This window comes from Falco peregrinus, chromosome 7 (assembly GCF_023634155.1).
Source record: "Falco peregrinus isolate bFalPer1 chromosome 7, bFalPer1.pri, whole genome shotgun sequence".
NCBI classification, from domain to species: domain Eukaryota; kingdom Metazoa; phylum Chordata; class Aves; order Falconiformes; family Falconidae; genus Falco; species Falco peregrinus.
The window spans coordinates 82,835,315-82,855,291 of record NC_073727.1 but is presented as its reverse complement, the minus strand read 5'-3'; the positions used below and the strand labels follow the sequence as shown (position 1 = coordinate 82,855,291).

Here is a 19,977-nt window from a genome sequence, read left to right as displayed (position 1 = left end):
TTACCCAGGTCACAGTAGAAATTGGTTAGTTTCTCTAACAATGTGGACCGAACTGTCCCTTGCTCTTCTCTGATATTATCAAATGCGCTTGTGCCTGTGTGGGACCTCGCTGGAGAGTTGTGATGTTACAGCAGTTTGTAAATGGACTTGGATGATGCAAAAGTAGCTCAGTTTCTTTTGTGAGATCATTTCTGTGGACAGTTCTTTCACTTCCGTATTTAGGCACATGCAGCAAGTAAGTCCAAAGTTTCACAAGGTTTTGTATGTTGATTTTATCTGGATAACAATTATCTCTGCATCTGATTGCACTCCTAGTGCTGTGTGCGAGACAAGATACCAAAGTACACTTAAGTTCAGTCTAAATGAGGTGGAAGTCAGGTTAGCAGTAAGAATAGTCAGTGCCTACCCATGTTTATTTCGGAGATCTTTTTGTCTCTACTTTTGCAACTCGCAATTTGCAGGTTATGTCAGCTCCACTGATGTCTTTTTTGGTACTTAACAGGGTGGGATTACCTGGCTTTAAACAGTCTTGGATCATAATATTTACGAATATCAAGATTGGAAGTAGTAATGAAACTTGTACAGCTCTAAGCAAGTGTTCTTCTTTCCAGTGGACACTTGCTCAAATGTCAAGTTTCTCTTCTGTTCAGGTTATTGCAACATGCTTTTTATTTGGAGCAGCCCTGCAGGAGCACTTTATGTACTTTAGGCCATTTCAGTTGACACAAAACGGGCAACTTGTCTTCATCTGGTTTCTCTCATGTTTTATGGGTGCTCATCATTGGCTGTTTAGGTTTTTGTTCCCAGTTCTGATTGGTGTGCTGTTTTAAGAATAGCAGATCCAAATTATCTAATCCCTGTCTCTTGGAGAGAGTTCTCTAGAATCCATCATGAGTAGCATTTCTGTCATTCATAGTGAAAGCAATTAGGTATTTTCTGTTTCTGAAGCTAGAGCCATCGGAAAGGATACTTGTGTTTGAATAGCTTAAGGTCATACCAGAATTCTCATTAATTTGTACGGGGCTCTAATTATCTGGGCAGATACATGCAGGGAAACATGCATGAGTATTTTCTTTTTACTTTACTAGAAAAACATAGGTACTGTGTAACAACAGGTTGTTAGAACTACATGTTGGCTTTCTTCAATAGTGTTCTCAGGACCGATAAGAACTTTTTAAGTATTTCTTTTCAGGTAAGTTTGATGTAGCAAGAAATTTGCTGATAGTTGTTATGAGCATGTTTTATGTAGCATCTTTCCCCTCATGTATGACTTTAATATTTTCAGCTGTTTTTAGCATCAAGAGCTCGAGGGTACAGCTATGTCTGCCAGACCGTGGATTATTCAGATAATGTTTATGAAGTTAGGGTGAGTATTTCTTTTTATGTATTTGTATATGAATGTGTGTAATATATAGCACTACATGATTGTTTAAATCTTGTCTGAAAATACTGTTTCTGAAGTGCTCCTGTCAGCCGTGACTGTATCCCGTTACATTCTCACAGACCGCTTCAGGTTTGACTACATTGTGCATAGCAGGTTTAATCAAAGTGCATCAGTGTATTTGCATTAACTTTCATCTGACTGCTACAAGTAAGGGTAGTCTTAAAGATACCATCCTTGGCTTCATCTGTGGTTGTACAATCCAGGATAAACTCTGTATACATACTTTGGATCGTAGACCTTGCTGAAGTTTATGATACCAGGGTAACCGCAGTAAAGGTGTAGTGCTCTAGCTAGATCAGAGCAAGTACGATTTGTCAGCATATCTTGTGGTTGCGCTTCACCCATGCTGGTCAGGCAACTTTTTGTCTCCTTTATCTCTCTTTGCCTTCATGAGGTTGTGCTGGCTTCTGGCAAATGTATTATCAGTACGTTTCATTTTGTAGAAGCCTAGATTTCAAACGTGTGTTTTTTGGAAAGCATTCAAATTAAAATAAAAATGCAGATGCTTGTTATTTTCCATAATGCTGTTGATTAGCTCATGTACTAAACCTTATCTTCCAGCAGAGCTGACACTTGAGAATCTCTCAGGTGTTCTTGCAAGTTTCACCTACAGATTAGAACATGTTCCTGAAAATGTAATGGAAGTGTGTTATAGTCCAAACAGGTTTAATATTTATAACACATGTCAAAAAAATGTCTGTCTACAAGGTGGCTGTTCGTGGGTAGTACTACTCAAAAACTTGTGCACGTAGCAGGAGTGGTATTGAGAAGGATAAGTTTGAGTCTTAGATCTTATGTATAATGGCTGATACTGCAGAACAACTCTGTGTGTAGATTTTTATTGGCCTTATGGTAGTCTCCTGTCTTTCACCTTTGCCAATACTGTGCACTCACCATTTGAATCACTATGACAAATGCTTGGCAGGGTTTTTTTTAATAGACAAGCAAAATAGAATGCCGCTGTACTCAGCTGGATGACATTGAGGACTGGTATGGCATATATTGAAGGAATTTTTATGTTAGGTAAGTACAAGAGGTAATGACTTTTTTCATAGCCTTACTTTCAGGTGCGCTTTTTTGTGGGAGGTTGTGAGGAGGGTCAGACCTGCTCAGAATTATCTTCTGTTTTGTTCATTATGACAAACAAAGCATTATCATACAGTGAAATAAAGGCAAACCCCAATATGCTCATTGCATATGATATGTTCAAAAAAGAAAGGTTGCTCTAGCAATACCTACTTTTTGGACTTTCAAAGTTTTCAAGTTTTTTGTGAGATTGTGGATTTGCCTAAGCTTTAGAAATAAAGTTTTAAGTTGCAACATGTTTGGTTTGCAGCTGAGAGAGTTGAGAAAGCTGGGGAAATGGACCCCTCTCAAGTTGTGGCAGTAACTGTATCGTATCATCAAGACCCTTTTTTTTGATGGTTAGCTGGTAGTTCTTGTGAGTGAATTCTCAACCTAGGTCAACAAGTTGCAAGTAGAAAACTACACTTTCCACAAGTATACTTTGTCTAACTACAGACCCTGGGATACATTTCTGGCCTACTTTACAGCTATCATGCTCTGCATTTAGAAGGTATGTTGTTAGTTTTTGCACTGAGGACAAAAAGAACCCCAAACAACCAAAACCTTCTGAAGAGTCCTTTCACCATCATTTATGGTAATATAAACCTGCAAAAGCAATTTTAAAATGTAAGTATGCGGGCTTCTTTTTTTCAGTTTTGAGTTTAGAATTGATAAACCTTGTAGCACATCTGTCATAATCTTTTAATAGATCTGGACACTAAGTGTCTAGCGTCTGTTGGCACTGGGTTTTCTCTGGAGTGCTGCACTGCAACAGTAGAATTAATTACAAATGCAATAACTTTATTTGTAAGACATTGAGTAAATAAGTCCTGTATTAGTCAGATAAAGGAGACTGGGACTAACTCAAATGGAATCAGTACTGATCCCAGAAGGCATTATGGAACAAGCTCTGGAAAGCAACAGCTTCACATATGACTTTATTGTGGGGCTTAAAAAGCTAGAACAGGTATTGAGAAATGTGAAACTAATTGTATATGGTGGTCTTCATGGCAGCATGAAAGCCCTGATATGACCTCTGTTTCTATCTTTTTTTGAAAATGTGTCACTATGATGTTGCCATGTAGTGGCCACTTTTTTGACCAAAGCTCTTGCTCAAAGTGAGGGGTCAAGAAACCATCCTTTGTTCCTCAAAGGAGTACAGAGAGCTGATAAGCAGTTCCAAAAAAAAAAAAGTTTGGCTATTTTGGGTGCCAGAGAATGTCTTTCGTCTGCTCTCCAACCTGCATTGTGTCAAGACGGTAAGGCAGTGGTGATTTCAAGGGAACAGTGTAAGGGCATGTGGCAGCACTTCCCCTGTATCGTTTAGCAACACCAGCAATCTGTAGCTCGCAGATCTCTTCAGTCAGACATAGCCTCTTTGTTTTGAGAGATTTTAGTGGGATATTCTTCTGTACATTTTCTTTGACTTTATCAAACTTTTGGCTTTCACTGACAATTAATTTTGTAAGTAGTTTACACATAGCGTAAAGAAATTGGTCCTCCTACTTACTGTTTTGAACCTACCTACACTTGTTAATCTCATTCAGGCTTCCCTGGCTATTGTTCTACAAGAAGTAATGGATGACTGGAGCAAGCAGGGATGGAAATTAGATTCCACAGTTGTGGAAATAAACTTTCTAAAGGTCTTATCTTCTGGGTGTGGTAGGTAGACACCTTACTGACTGCTAGCAGGAATTTGAGTGTGTTTTGTAATTGGTTATAGAAAAAAATGTTTATGAAATGTACTCAAGAAAGAAAAGGGGGAAGAAATCCCCAAGAAGGCATTTTGAGAGAGCTGCAGCTGCATGTTGGAAGAACTTTTTTGGTTATCTCTTAGGAGTCAAAATAATAAATGCAAAAGGCTGAGGTGTTAAAGTCCATGCTTTGTAGTATTCACTTGGAAGCTCTAGTATTTGGGGCGAACAATTTCCTAACGTTCGAACTTAAGGTATGTTAGTGTCTGTGAGTAGTCACTTCCCTCTCCGCTTACACTTGTGTTTCCTTGTTTCCCAGGTCAAAGTTCATCTATTTTATTAGCTTTTCTGAAGATCTGAGAATTGAAAATTTGGGGCTGTGTGAATTAGTTACTTCCTAGTTTTAAGTGTGCTAATTGTTATCATAAAGCTGAGCTATGATCGTCTTCTGGACTGTAACTGTAATCTGCATTGTTTGTATTTATGTCTAGAGCTTGAGTAGTTTCCTCTTATGAAGCAAATATAATTTACTGCAAACTTCTATGGAAAGGGAACTTGACTTAACAAAATAGACCTCGTGGTCCTGTAAACAAAATTCTCTAGCTGAAGGAGGGAAAAAAGTTCTCTTTAAAAACCACTTTAATTTTTCATGTTGTGTTACCTTCTAAGTACCTGTCCCAGCCTGAAATTAGGGAAGAGGGTGCAGGAACAGTCCTATGTTAAAACACCCTCTGTTCAAAAACCCTGCAGCAGGCAGAGGTCACGGGATTGGACCTCTTGTTGACCCCCTTAATCCTAGGCTGTAATGTAATCTTTCTGTGCCATCTGGTGTTTTAACAGATTTAGATTGGCACATATGAAAATTGCCAGAAAAGGTATGGTTGTGACTAGTATTATTAATTTCAGTAAGCTAAATCTCTCTTTCGTGCTGTGTCCACAGAAAGGCTACAAGTTAGGTCCTAACTTCTGATGCTTTGTAGAAGCTGTTTAATAGTAGCCATCTGCTGCTGCCATAGCTTACTTATCGGTGTATTGTTCTACTTTATTTCTGCCCTCTGTTGCTGATTGCATGCATGGCCTCAAGCAAATGACTGAATTTCAGTTCCATATTTTTCTGCATCTATAAGCTAATGATAAAAACAACTGCGTAAGTCATTGGCAGCACTGAAATAGATCATCAGTACACGAAAACTATCAGGTTTGAGAATAAATGGTGTTAAAATTTGACGATAGGAAGAGAGAAGAAGAGCTGTCAGGCAAAAAAATGTAGAGGAACAGGAGAATCAGGAGGTATAATCCTGCAAGGAAATGAAGGCTATTTTTGTTCTTAAGTGGTGGGGAAGCATTTTGATCAAAAGTTCAGCTGATTTTGATCCATTTGATCCATTGCTTTCTGTGCAGTGCAAGTGGAATTCCGGCGAAGTGGCATGAGGTGTTGTTAAATGACTTGTCTAGAAGCATATAGTGAACCTGTGGCATCTTGGGCATAAAAACGTAAGGGGTTTTGTTGGATTTTTCTCCACCTGCATTTTGCTCTGTGTCGTACATTAAATTGGCTATGTGCTTATTGGCTATTTGGTTTGTTTCACTGGTGCTTTTTTAACAAAATGCACATCAGCTTTATAAGAGATTTTATGGCAGTTTGTTTGTAACTGACCTATTGATTTTTTAAAAAGTTTATTGGAAGGAAGGACCTCCAAAAAGCTTGAGTGTTGTAGTGCTGCCTTGTCATTTTATGGATACAGTCCAAAGTGTTTATTGTTGACTTGTGAGATGAAAAGATGCTTATCTTAATTTATTTAAGAGATGCAGCTTTAGCAAAGATCTGTAAAATAGGCAGGACTGTTATGCTAATCCATGGGTGTGAGACAAAGCCTTGGTGTGGGTGCTATTAAACACCTGTCCCAGAGGCAGAACCGTACTGGATGTTGAGCAACACATACATATGTATATATATTTATGTATAGAGATGGTTCCTGCAGCTTGCCTGTGTGTCTGGGAGCTCCCAAGATCTGTGGGAGTCACTTTTCTTTCGTTAAGCCTCTCTCCAACTATGACAGATATTAGTATCTTTTTATATAAATTTGACAAAATCTGCCTCCTCTCCCTGAGATCTGAAATAGGCTAAATCACAGCCAGAGAGTGAGAAGAGCAATCATTAATGGATATATAGAAGTCTGCAGTTTGGCAACAGTAAGTTGTGCAGTCCCTTAGGGAAATCGCAGTCCACAGTGCAGATCTGTGGCGCTCTTCTGCTCCTGTGTTGCTTTTTTGCATCTGCTGTAATCTTTCCTAAAATGCTCACCAGCCCAGTTATGGCTGTGACAAACTCGCTCTGAGGTGAGATGCGTCCCTTTCCTGCTAGTTTGGAGAGGTGGAGAAAAACATCCTACAGAGCGGTAGCATTTCTCTGTACCGCTCGTTCCCCTTTCTCTCACTTGCCTGACAGTGTATATCTATTCGGGAAGGGAAGCTACCGTTGTCCTGACTTTTCTTCTTCTCTCTCTCCTGGGGACTGCGGGGGTGGTGGGGTTATTTCACACCGTGTTACGGTAAGAAAGTCTGATTTGCCATCAGATGAGTCCTGAAAGACTAGGGAACTTCTTACAAATAGGTGTGTTGTGACATTGCCTGCTCTCCTTGCTGGTGGTGCCAGCCATTTCCAACTTTTTTTTTTTTTCTTTTCTCTCTTCATTCTCTATGTGAGTCACCATCTGGGCTATGTTCTGGTCCCACCCTTGCATAACAAGCTGGATGACTTATTATGCCAGGAGCCAGACTTGTTGCTGTGCTTTGGGATGTGGAAGGGTGTCCCTGCCACCACCATACTCCCATATCATAGTATTGGCACATTGTTACACAGAGCTGCTGGGCTTTCCCTGGTACAACATTATCCCAATTTCAGTGGGAAGCCATGTTTATGTTGCATCTTGAGCAAGATTCACTGTGATGGGTGGATTAGAGAAAGAATTTTGGGTGTGTAGCACTGCCCTGGTAGTAGATGGGTGAGTAGATGGATTATATCTCTGCAGCTAGTGTGGCTTCTGTGGTCTCATTTCTTCTGTTCCCTGAATGGCACAGAGCCGCTGGGGAAATGCTGCTTTCTAGAGGGGGTTAGTGGGCAGGCCAGAAGCTGAGGGGGAATATTGCTCTAAGGGATGTAAAATCTGTGCTGCATCTAGCTCGTAATAGTGATTTGGTGTCTTTCCACCCATATGCCTGTGGTACTGAAAGAATTTTATATAAGGTTTCAACCTTTGCAACTTCATTTTAGCATCATGTTTCTGCCTCGTTGTTTTGACCACTTCAGTATTGTCTCATTAGTAAGAGAAGCCCTGTGGTAGTCTTCTCCTGCAAAGCTTAGGATAAAGAATGAGGACACAGACTCACTGTGCTTAACTGGTAAACTGGTCAGAAACTGCAAAGCTTTTAATTATGTTCACACTTTTTTTACAGTTGTGATTTGTGCGTAGTAGACTCAAAATAATACTTCCATGTGCAAAATAGATTAATAGAGTGTTGCTTTTGTTGTTCTTGTATTATCAGATGCTTGATGACTCCACCTCAACATTTGCCAGCATTTGGAGAAGTAGCCTTCTCTTGCAGCAGATAGGTGGAGGGAACTTTACTCTATTCAGCTTGGAATCACTGAGACTTCTGTTTTGTCTTTTTTTCTCATTGCAGATAGCTGCTGCTTTATGGTGGTATTATGTCTCTAAAGGAATTGAATATTTGGATACAGTATTCTTCATTCTGAGGAAGAAATTTAACCAAATTAGTTTCCTTCATGTCTATCACCATTTCACCATGTTCACCTTGTGGTGGATTGGTATTAAGTGGGTTGCAGGTGGACAAGGTGAGTTCCCTTCCTCCCACACCCTTTTGACTGGACACAAAGGAGAATTATTATTGTTTGGGAGCAATGGAAAAAAAAATCATAGGCTTAACATTGTAATACACAAGACTGTTTAAATAGCACTGAAGCAGTGCAGCAGTTTTAATGTGTAGTCTTCCTCTGTGGGAAACGTGGGGGAGGAAAAGATAACAGGGCAGTAATCTAATGAATTGCAAAACTTTTTTTTTTTTTTCATCATGGGCATCAATTGCAAGCCTGAAGTTCTGTCTTCAAAATTATCCTTATTCTATGAAATAGAAAGATGAACATACCTTACCTAACTTTAATTTTTGCAGATACAGAGAACTGCAAAATCTAATTATGAGCCACAATCTGTGTGCAAATGTAATGCAGTTAATGGAGATGTTATTTTGGCATTGTATCTGAGTTTGGGGTTTGCTTTCTTTTTTTATAGAGAGGCATGTATAAAATTCTGAAACTTTCCCTTGAAGGTGAGCAAATAAATCTGTCAATTAACTTTTAAAACCTAGTCATAAAGTCATAAAGACACAAGTCATAAAGTCACAAAGACACAATTCATTATCAGCCTTTTTTCCTTGCTTCCTTTCTAAAGCCCTCATTGAAGAATTTTATTCCAATGTATTTGCCATATCCTCCCTTGCCTGCATTGTGCCCTTGTTCCTGTTGTTTTGCCCTGTCTCTCAAATTATAAGCTCTACAGAGCTGACGGTTCAGGGAAAATACCCTGTTTTGTTTGTGATGTGCTTTCTAGGCTTAAAACTGAAAATTACATACAGTAAACACCACACCAAACTAATACTTGGGGGTTTTTTGGCAAACGACACTAATACTTAATGCATGGGGGTTTTATGCTCTCATTTACTATAGATACCTTGTACTGAGTGGTTACTTATATTCAAAAGAAGAAATATTTAAAATGAGTATCTGTGACTATCCTTGAATTTCTCCCAAGTAGTCTGCAGGACGCAGGTACTCAACCAGACATTTAATTATCTTTATTGGCTACTGCACCCCTAAGATAAGTCTATTTTGCTTACTTGTAGTCTTACTTAGAAATTCCCTGGATATCTCAAAGTGCCCTCTCCCTTGTTGCCTTTTCAGACTTTTCATGCTAGGTACAACAGTTGAAACTATTTCCAATTTTTTTTCAAGTTTTGGTGTTCTTGCGCTTCCTCTTAGTTTCTAGCCTCTGCAAAAGGAAAAGCAAGAGTTGCTTTTTTTGCATTTATGTAGCATTACTGCATAAACGTGGGTAGATCTATTTTCTTCTCTTTTCTAGTTGACAGCACATTGCTTACGTAGACAGATCTATTACAAACTAGACCCTATTATAATTAACTGGGCCTAGACCACATGGGCATCTGAGCTGTTTGATGTCAGCAGCTATTGTCTGTATTGCCCTAATATATTATACATTAGAGCCTTTTTGAGCCTCTCTGGCAGTGTAAGAATACCTTAACAAGATACAATTTGTTTCTGTTAAATGGCTGCTAATCTTGACAGAGCAAAGAGATCTTAATGCAAATGAGAACTGTCATCCTTGTTTCCAGCATGGATCATTCTGGAAAAAGTGATACTATATATTTACATATTTAAGAATGCTAGATCATAAATAAGGAAACTAAAGATGAGCAAATAGACAAATTCACTTGGCAATGCCTTTAAATGTCTTATAACCACAAGTGAAGTTTTGCTTTGTATGATTTTTTTTTTTTTTTTTGGCCTATTTAATCAGACATCCACATGAGTTTCTTCTTGCTGAGAAGTGAACCTTGTACATTTAAATACAGTTTAAAAGATTTAAGTTCAGAATCTGATACTTTATAGTTTGCACTGTCAAATACAGTTTTTAATAATTCTTTAGCGAAACAATTGCAGTTATACTACAATAACTAATGTAGAATCCACAAAATTTGTATCTGTTCAACAAAAGTCTTGCAAAAAGATTTTGTGTAAGTAGTTCCATGGAAGATATGGCATACTACTTGCATGAAAAGGTATTTGTGTCAGCACATGTTGGCAGTCAGGTCTATGCTACAATATTGAATATATCAAAGATGGAATCCTGGCGTTTCCTGTGCTTTATAACTTTTACCGTCACATGAATAATACTAGAAATTATTTCTCTCCTTTTTTTCAAAATTACATAGCAACCTTCCCTTCTGTTCCTCACAGCTTTTTTCGGAGCTCAGATGAATGCATTTATCCATGTCATTATGTATATGTATTATGGATTAGCTGCCTGTGGCCCTAAATTTCAGAAATACCTGTGGTGGAAACGATACTTGACTATATTGCAGTTGGTAAGTAAAATTTCTCCCCTTATCTCAGAAAGTATTGTCTCTGAGTGGATTTGCATTTGCAGAGCTTTGGAACAGATGCTGCTCTTTCCAAAAGTTCTTAGCTGTCTAGTACTCGCATCTCAAGTTAGAATACTTTCTGGAGATGGAAGATTTTATTCCATTTCTCAAAACATATGCAGCATAGATAAGAACTGTGTGAGTAAAGTTTAATACTATTTTGTTTCAAGTGTATTGCAGAAACCTTTTCAAAAGGTAGAGAAAATCTACATCTCTTAATGTCTTCTTATTTTCCTGTTTCTGAAAACTGGTGCCAGGTACTGCAATAAATTTGATGTGCCTGGTCAATTGTACGTGTGTATGCATGATGTGACAACCAAATACAGCTTCCCTGCCACCTCCCAGTTTAGCAGTTTTCATAACTTAATGCATTGATATACATCGGTGCAGTCAGACTTACAGAATATATCCAGACCTTTTTGATTCTATATTTTCTGTCTTTCAGGTGCAGTTCCATGTGACTATTGGCCATACAGCCTTGTCTATTTATATTGATTGTCCTTTCCCTAAGTGGATGCACTGGGGTGTAATTTTCTATGCTGTCACCTTCATTTTCCTGTTTGGTAACTTCTACTATCGGACATATAAGCTGCCCAAGGAACCCATAAAGAATGGCAAAATAGCAAATGGTGCTGTTGCAAATGGAATAAGCAAACCAGAAAATAATGCAGTGGTGGAAAATGGAAAAAAGCAGAAAAAGGGAAAAGCAAAAGGAGAGTAACTTGATCCAGGCCTTAACCATTGTTGGCAGTGAGGAACCTCCAGTTTGGTTTATAAAAGGAAGAAAAAAAACCACTATCTGTACCAATTAACCTTAGGTTACTGAAGAGCTAGAACACAGATATTTTCATTATTTATGAAGATTGTTTTAAGAACAACACTAAAGTTGAATTTCTATTGTAATTATGTAATTATCATGCATATGGTCTCTGTGTAAACTTGTAGACTGCTGGTGTTGGTGAATGTAAGGAAGAATTGCAGTTGATTCTGTGTTTAGCAGTCCAAAAGTTAATACTACCATTGATACAGGCAGTTTTGTTGGCACCCACATTTCTTTGGGGGAGGGAGGGGAAGGAAGTAGCGTTTCGATACTTGTGTTTTCTTTCCAGAAAATTATTAAATTTCAAATTATGACATATTATCTAATCAGAATGCGCAACTTTTCTTGTCCTCCTTGGAGGGTATCTTCAGACACATTATGTTTATGTGCTGTCAGAACAGTGTTTGACTTTTCAGACATTACTTGATTTAATTGAGTGTCTGTTACAGTTTGTTTTGGGTTTGTTGTTTTTTTTTTTTTTTTTTCTCATGTGGAAATATACCTACCTCTTCATCTGCTGAAAAGAATATTGAGCATTAAATAACTGGTTTCTGAAATATGGAGTCCTCTAATATAAATATCTATTAACACTAATTCAGGTTAAAACATGATTTCTTGTGGAGTAAAAGGGATTTTTGGTGATATTTTTTGGTCGAGTCATCAATAACCTTTTTCAATGTAAACTTACATTTTGGAGCGATACTTTTAGTATAACTAAGTGAAGAACACATTTGAAGAATGTGTAAATATGAGACAATACATTGTTTGAAGCAAGCAGTAAAAGTAGACCTGCTGCTTGTTGTCCTTGACCTGCATTAAACCTGTGGTGCTGACTGATACTGAAAATGGTAAGATAATACTACGGTGGAGAGAAAACAACAGTATGTAATTCCATTTAGAAATTCTGGGGAGGAGGGGGCGGTCATGCAAACTACAAGACAGTCACTTTACTGAGAGAGTGAATTCAGTTTAAAAGTACTAAATACAGCAAACATAAAATGTTGAAAATGCTACTACTGCTTGATACCCATCAAAACTCTGTTTGTTCAGACACTTGCAGACAGAGTAATGTTAGTGCTCAGGCCACCATTTTAATGTGAATGTCAGAGATGAGCTTCTGAAACTCTGTTCCCAAAATATTCTTCGCTCTTTTCAACCTGATTGACAAAGTGATTCTGCTAATCACTTTCTAATTAAAACTGTTAAAATAAATAGAAGCCTTTTAGATGGCTTTTCATCTTACATGATACATTAATGGACTTCTTACTGCTCCTTTTGTGAAGAAAATATGGAAAGTGTTTTTCTCCTTCCAAATAATGTGATTACTAAAAGAGGTGTTTTGAGCTGTTCCTCAAGCAGTGAGTGTAAGACAAGGATGGAATTAGAAACCATATCCTGAACTCCCGTGTTCCTTGCTCATCACTGCAAGAGCTGCATTGTTGCTGTCTAAATGCATTCCTCCCGGCTCTGGTCAAAAACATGTTCATAGTTAGTGACAAACTTGCATCTGGCAAGTGACACCATTGTTGCAGGAAAAAAGTATGTGGAGCTGTAGGTATGAAGTGTGTGACGTGTTTAATATGTTTAATAGTTTTTGCATCTCGATTATCTGTTTGTCTGTTTATAATATGCGAACAGGTCACATCTTCTGTGTCTTGGGTTTGTCTCTTGTCTAGACAAAAAACTGTCTACACTCAAAAAACAGGTCCCAGGAAAAAGTGTTGGATATAGTCTGTTGTATTCGGAAATAATTCCTAATGCTGGAGTTGATTCAGCTGGAAGGTTAGTTCATCCATAATCTCCACCACTGTGGATTTTGTGGCAGAATATAGGATTGCGAAAGAATGTCACTGCTGAACTGTAATGCATGTGGCCATTAAGTTTCTTATCTGCTGTGTCTTGTGATTCTTCGAGCCTTTGTACTGATGCTTTTTGCATTTGCATAACTGTGTATTTATGTAGTGCGGCATGGGGAAGAGGGATAGTGATCTACCCTTCCTTCTTGGACAAATGCCACTACCCTTAACCAAGGCAAAATGCTGGCTGACTGGGTAACTTTGGAATGGCTGAAGGAGCGAATAACTACAAAGCAAGCGAGCAGATTTACAGCACACCTGCATCTCCACGGTAGTGGCTGGTGGGAATACACTTGCCCTACTGTAAATTCAAGGTAGCATACCCCACTTTGATTAAAGGGTAGCTTCTTTCTATTTGCCATAGGATGTGGGCAGCTAACTTGTAAGTCTGTATCATTCCTTGGATTGTGATAAATTGGTTGTTTACTCTGTCTTTTGGTAAACCAGATCGGATACACTGATACTCTTAATATGATCTAACTCTGAAAGAGCATTCTGAGAAGTATTCAGGTACAGGTTCAGTTACATCTTTGCTACACTCTATAAAGTAACAATTCTGTCTTGCATGTTGGCAAATAGTTAAGTAACTGGAAGTCAGATCTTCTCTCCCCTCATCGTGCATGGAAACTGCTTGGAGTTGGTACCAACTTGAACCTTAGTGGCAGAACTTGAGTAGAATCCTACCTTTAAACTCTGGGGCACTTGGTAATTTTTAAGAAAAAATGAAACAATGCATTGTGAGAATGCATGCATACATACACATCACGTTGTCTGGCCCTGTGGGTAAAACCAGTTTGAGATGGGCATTTAATGGAAAAAAATCCATTATTAAGTTGCAGGAACACTGCTGTTTTGAGTCCATCATCTGCAATAAGGCTTTTTGAGGTCTATTTATGATATATTTGATTATTTATGTGACTTGAGTCCCATTATGATCTTGAATATAATGGCCTTACTAAATGTGCATTTTTGTAGGCATGGTCTTGAGTGCAATACTTCTGGTTCTAACTATGCAGCCAGACTCACAGAATACAGGGCTGAACTTGTACATCTTTTTTTGTTTTAAAAAATTTGAAGCAATGATGCACACGTGAGATACTGCCAGATTCATTAAAGTCATCATTTAGTCCAAGGCACCTTAGAATTTTGCCATGAAAGTAATAGAATATATGTATAAATGTGTGAGTTTGCTATACACAGAGCTAAAATTTAAATTATAAAATCTACTTTGGATGGGGTTTTAAATTTTTTTTGCAAAATGCTTCCAATTTATTTAAAAGTGAAACTGAAACCATTTGGAGCTCTTGCTGATGAAAGATACTTTTTTGCAAATAGTTCTAAAGCTCTTGGACTGGAGTCTTATAATTATTTGATGCCATATAAGTAATATCATTTCATTTAGCCTCATCTCTAGCAGTGACAGTTGTTGGATTCTTTTAGTGCTTTGTCAGTGTAAAATAAACACAAATTATATATGTGTGTATATATATGTGTACACATACATTGTGTGTATATGTATATATATATGGGTTCTTAGCAGGTTCTTTCAATATGTGAAATAAATTACGTTTCTTTAATGTGAAGTTGGCAGGAGCTAATAGAAAGTTTGTACAGCTCAAGCAGTAAAAAACCCAGTTTTCATTGATCTATATTTATGTCTGCAAGAATGATATTTGATCTAGTATTTGTCAGTTGTTTTAGACATAGGATGGCGGACAAGCCAGAGCCATTTCTCCCAGTGTAATAAAAATTTTGAAGCACCAGTTGTAGATTCTGAAGGGAGGGACCTCAACTCAGAGGAGCTGAGGAATTATGCTGTTTTGTAGTAGGGATCATTTTAGGAAACAATATGAGTAACTTGCTTCAGGTAAGTCTCTGAAGTCATTGCAATCAAATTCTCTTTTTAACAAAACGCTTTTAAAATAAATAAACGTTTCTCTGTAGGTTTCAAAGCATGGCCTATTTGATTATATGACCGTTAACTACTTCCAGCTTAAGATCAGGAGAAAAAGATGAAGGCGAAATAAAAGTACTGCACATTTATTTTTTTTTCAGGTTAACCTTAGGGCACATTTCTTCAGAGTAAGCACTCGACCTCAGTGTGCTGGGGAGGCAGGTAAGAAAGGAGTGAATAGCTGTTGCGCTGAAAGGTCTCACTCCTAAAAAACCCGCTTCTGAGCACACTTGCTTTCTCTTAAACTTCAGTAAAACTGTTCACGGTGCATAAAGTTAAACCTTGCGTGAAGTTAGCGTGGGGTAAGAGTCACAATGTTTGAACAATGAAAATGCGATGTTTCAGTTAAAATTTAAGAGAATGGGGAGCTTATTAAGTATCTGGGTAGTGTATTTATCTTGGTAGAAGCACTGACTAATCCAATTCGGCACCTAAAGCAAGTCACCCATATGACATCTCATCGCGTTGCGGTCTGATGAGTCAGCCTGTTGGGTAACGTAAGCAGTTGGCGCTCCGCTCCGTGGAAATTGGTGGGGTGGTTCCCATTTACCTCAGCCGAGTACACTTAACCCCAAAGAACAGAGAAAATACCTGCTTTCTGCCAATATCCCAGGAGGATGAGGGAAATGTATGGTTCAGGATGCTGCTTTTGCATAAGGTGTTCATGCTTTTGTAAACAACTAAAATAAACATTACTTTTTTCATGCTGTTTGAGTTTGGTTTTGTACGTTCTGTAGAATGTTCTTCTGTGTCCCATTTTGCTTTGGGGTGCTTGCTAATTTTACAGTGTTGCACAGGTGGGTTTTTATGTAATTTGTTATGTAGCCCAGAATTTTGAGGAAAAACATTTTTGTGGCACATTGTCCCATTTTAAGGTTACAAAAACTTTCTAATGCTGGTTTTTGCACCAAAATGGTAGTCTGGTGGTTTTGAAGTCACCCTTAGGGACCCGACTGAAAATAGAATGTCTGCTTTAAAAAACAAGTCTCCTAGGTCTATATTCTGGCTGTACAGCACAGGTATCGGCATCAGATTTGGTCCAAACACCATCTTAAGGCTCAGATGAACTGAAAGTGTTGGATGGGGTTGGCCTTTGCTTCTCTCCCCGAATGGCTTCTGCCTTGGAGGTGCAGAGAGGGAGGGAAGGATCAGCAAAGTGACAAATGGCTGTGATGCCTGAATATAATGGTTCTAGCTAAGAAATCTTCTCAAGCAGTCTTCTACTTTGAAAAGGCGGTGGTAGGAGGCTCTGTACTCAAGGCTCCAGATTATTCAGCCTTGGACGTATTAACAATCAGGAATACAATAAACTCCATGATTTTGATTTTGCTGGACACTGCATTGCGTTCATGTGGTATGTCTCATCCTGGAGAATCTGGAGCACTTTAGGTAGTAGGTATTGTACACCGCAACATGTAACTCATGTTACATGTCACTGTGTACAATAAGTTCCTTTGTAACTAGTCCACTGAGTATGGTCTCTGTAGGCAACCATATAATACTGAGATGCACCCGTGTTGCACTCCTAGCACCCAAGTGCGAATAGCTACTCTGGATGTTGGGTAGTAACGAATCAAGTCTGCCATCACAGCAAAATATGGTGTGGTCAATTATCTCTTGCATAATTTGCAGCTGTTGCTTCAATCCACTGCTTACACCCTCCCTGGAATCAAAACATGCACTCCATGTTCAGAGCAGGGTTTGTGTATGTTAGGTGATTAACATGCACTGGTGGTGTTAAGGCATCTTTTCCATAATACTTATTCCCCACTGGTGACTAACAGTAAGCATACATGATCAAGTTCGATGTGTCAGGTGACTGGGTAGAATAGACTGGATCCTCTGTTTTTCATGTTTGGTTTTCTTTATTGTATTACTTCCTTCTTAACATCCAGGAAACTGGGGTTGGGGGAAGGGGTTTTGCTTGCTCAGCTCAAAGCACTGGAGCTACCACAAGGGAGTAGGTGAACGCAGGCTATAGTCTTAGATGCAAGTGAAGCCTGTACTCAGAGACAGTTTTGAAGACAGTACTTACTATGGACTAGTGCCTTTCACTGTCTTTTTTTTATGCTTGAGACTTCTAGGTAGCCTAAAGAATGCACACACACTTTTACATTTCACTTAATTACAAAGATGCTTATTGATAAGCAAGATTTACAGCTCTTGATGATTGTGGTGCCAGTTGTCCAGGGCCTGATTAGTGCATGCTGCTCTGATAGTATTAAAACGGCGCCAGCAGCTCCTGCCAGAGCACCGTACAGTCAGTACAGCTTTAAGGGGGAAAAAGCTCTTTGCATTTTGATTCCGTGTGTCATAGTTGATAGAAGCTTGTATGGCATCACTGCTGTCTGTCAGATCAGTATCAGGTAGGTTTTAGTCTGCTAAATGAGAAGAAATCTTTTGATTCTTTAAATGATTCAAAGATACACGTTGTCTGTCCTCATCTTTAGATTGAGAACTGTTATTCTTGCAGTAATGTCATCTTAATTTGTTTCATGAGGAAATCACCTTTATGCTGGCACCTTTTGGTGTGTGTTCATGAGAGGAAACTAGAGAAATACAAGAAGTAGCTTTGGGCCAAAAGCTAGAGAACATGAAGCAGTTGCTTCTCTAGTTTTTGCCCTTGCCTCTAGATGTTGCAGGAATTAAATGACTCTAACTGTTACTGCTGTGTATTTATTTTTTATTGATGCTGTAACAGTATACAAGTAGTGTACTTCTGGATAAGTACATTCTGAAGTGCATAAAAATTGCTTTGTGTTAAATTACAATAGAGCTGTCTATCTAACCACAAATGCTTGTAGAAGAAGTAATGACAAACATCATAGTCCTGCATTAACAGGACTCACAATATTTACTCTGTATTTTCTGATTACTAATCTTCTTCAGAGCTTCTGAGGAACTTCTTGCAGTAACACAAAGCTTTGTGAAGATGAAAATTGCTATATAACTGCTAAAAACCTTTTTTGCAGAGCTCCTGTTATTGCTTTGTTTCTTTTATGTAAATGTGTCTTCAGGTCAGGCACTCGCTCACTAAATTATTCCAGAGTGGGATGTACAGTCAGGGGTTTCAAGTCCAGGGCATCACTTGGTATACTGACTTTGCCTCAGATGCTGCTCTCGGACACAGGGAACAGCAATCTGAGTCCATCCATCCCATTAGGAATTTTCTTTACTTGGACGGCAAGTTCTCGCCTGGGAGTTGGTGTCTGACCCGGTTTCCATACATTTGGCAGAAGGGGCAGGAGAAGTCCTTGAGCCAAAGAGGAATTTTTTTTTTTTTGCAGTTTTGCCTACTCTCAAAACATCAAACTTGGCAGAGGCTGTTCAAACGTTTTCTGCTGGTGGCTTGAGGTACAGAGTTTGGAGAAAATGTGGCTCTGGGCTCAGTACTCATAAAGAGCTTACGTGCTTTTCAGTTCCTAGTTGCTTGACATAAACCAAATGTGCTAGAACTAATCCAGTTAAATATGGGGGGGGGGGGGGGGGGGGGGGGAGGACACCAAACCAAACCACCTTTTAGGATTTCCTCAGAAAATGAGGCTTTATGGCTTTATGTAGTAGCTAGTTTTTTTACTGAAAACCTCCCCTTTTTTCCCCTATGCTCTCTGTAACCCCTGTGCATGCCTTTCTGCTCTGCGAAGGTGGCTCCTTGGGTGAAGATTGCTCTGTGTGTTCAGGAGATAATTTACTGCTGTGATTTGTCACTGGGACATTTGAAGTGACTTTTCTTACAGTCTGAAGTACCAAATAGCAGCCACACAGTTTGAGCAGGTTGAGTATTAACAATATTGCGTGTCTAACTGTCTCAGAGCTTCACTACAAAACTGGGTGTTGTGGATATAATAAGCTAGAAAAAGAACAGCTTTTATTAAATTTTGTCTTCCTGCTTAAAAAAAAAATGGGCTACAAGGACAAACTCCAGTTTTGTTTTCTATGATATGAAGATGTATTGTACATTCATAACCAGAGCTTATTGCTGGGAGAGACGAAGAGTTTACTGCACTATAAAATCACTTTGTTAGAGATTTTATACTGAGCTATTCTCTTCTGTGATCAGTTTAATAAAAAACAGATTTTCATATAAATCTGTCTTTTGTTTTTTATTTCGAAGTCAGGTAACTCATACAAATATTTTCTTGCACAGGTAAAAATTCTCATCCTGACTTTTTGATGCTTTTTGGTGTTCTCTTGGTGAAGTTTCACTTTTTTCAGTGAGGATTTTTACTAGCGAAGGACACTCCGTGATGCTAACAGAATTTATAAGAGCTCACTTACCATCTAGACCTCACATTGCACACCAAGATATTCAGAAAATAATTTTTTTAAAAGAACCCAAACCTTCTATTTAGTTGTTTTTAAAGACTTTACAGTGAAGGTGTTATTACGTTGCCACTTCTCCTAGTGTTTTACTAGTATTTTGAACTTATACAGTGTTGGCTGTGGCAGATTCCTTACTGAGGAAAACCTGCTTTGTGCTGTGGACCAGCGCATGGGCAGATATTTTTTTATCTGCTTTCTGACACTTTTATTAAATTTGCTTTTAATAAGGGATCGAGAGATGAGATTGTATGTGCGGTGCCTCTAGCTCAGACTCTCCTGAATGCCTCTGGTTGCACCGGCACTATGGAATACACCTATAGTACTGTAATGGTAAGCAGACAGCATAAGTTAGCTGTCTCTGAGGTCTATAAATCTCTTGGATCTGGGAGGTGTTGTCTAAAGCCTGTTGGTAGTTACGGAGATACTGATTTACTAAAATCCCTGAACTGAACATTAGGATGACCATTTGAATTCTAAATTAAGCAAGCCTGTATCTTGGTTTTTTGTACTTAGACTCACATGTTACCTTGCAAAAGTATGATTCAGCTCATTTTTGGCACCTGTTTGAGGCAATTTCTTACTCT

At 38.6% G+C, this 19,977-nt stretch overlaps 1 protein-coding gene across 1 annotated transcript in view; it reads left to right on the top strand.

Moving 5' to 3' along the window:
• ELOVL4 (ELOVL fatty acid elongase 4) overlaps nucleotides 1-11,817 on the top strand; it is a 31,666-nt gene extending 19,849 nt beyond the window's left edge. Inside the window, exons 3-6 of the mRNA XM_055809459.1 lie at nucleotides 1,286-1,366; nucleotides 7,888-8,059; nucleotides 10,256-10,383; nucleotides 10,886-11,817. Coding sequence (XP_055665434.1) covers nucleotides 1,286-1,366; nucleotides 7,888-8,059; nucleotides 10,256-10,383; nucleotides 10,886-11,161 — 657 coding nt within the window. The 3' untranslated portion in view covers nucleotides 11,162-11,817. The remainder of the gene's footprint in view (nucleotides 1-1,285; nucleotides 1,367-7,887; nucleotides 8,060-10,255; nucleotides 10,384-10,885) is intronic.
• Nucleotides 11,818-19,977: the final 8,160 nt, after the last annotated feature.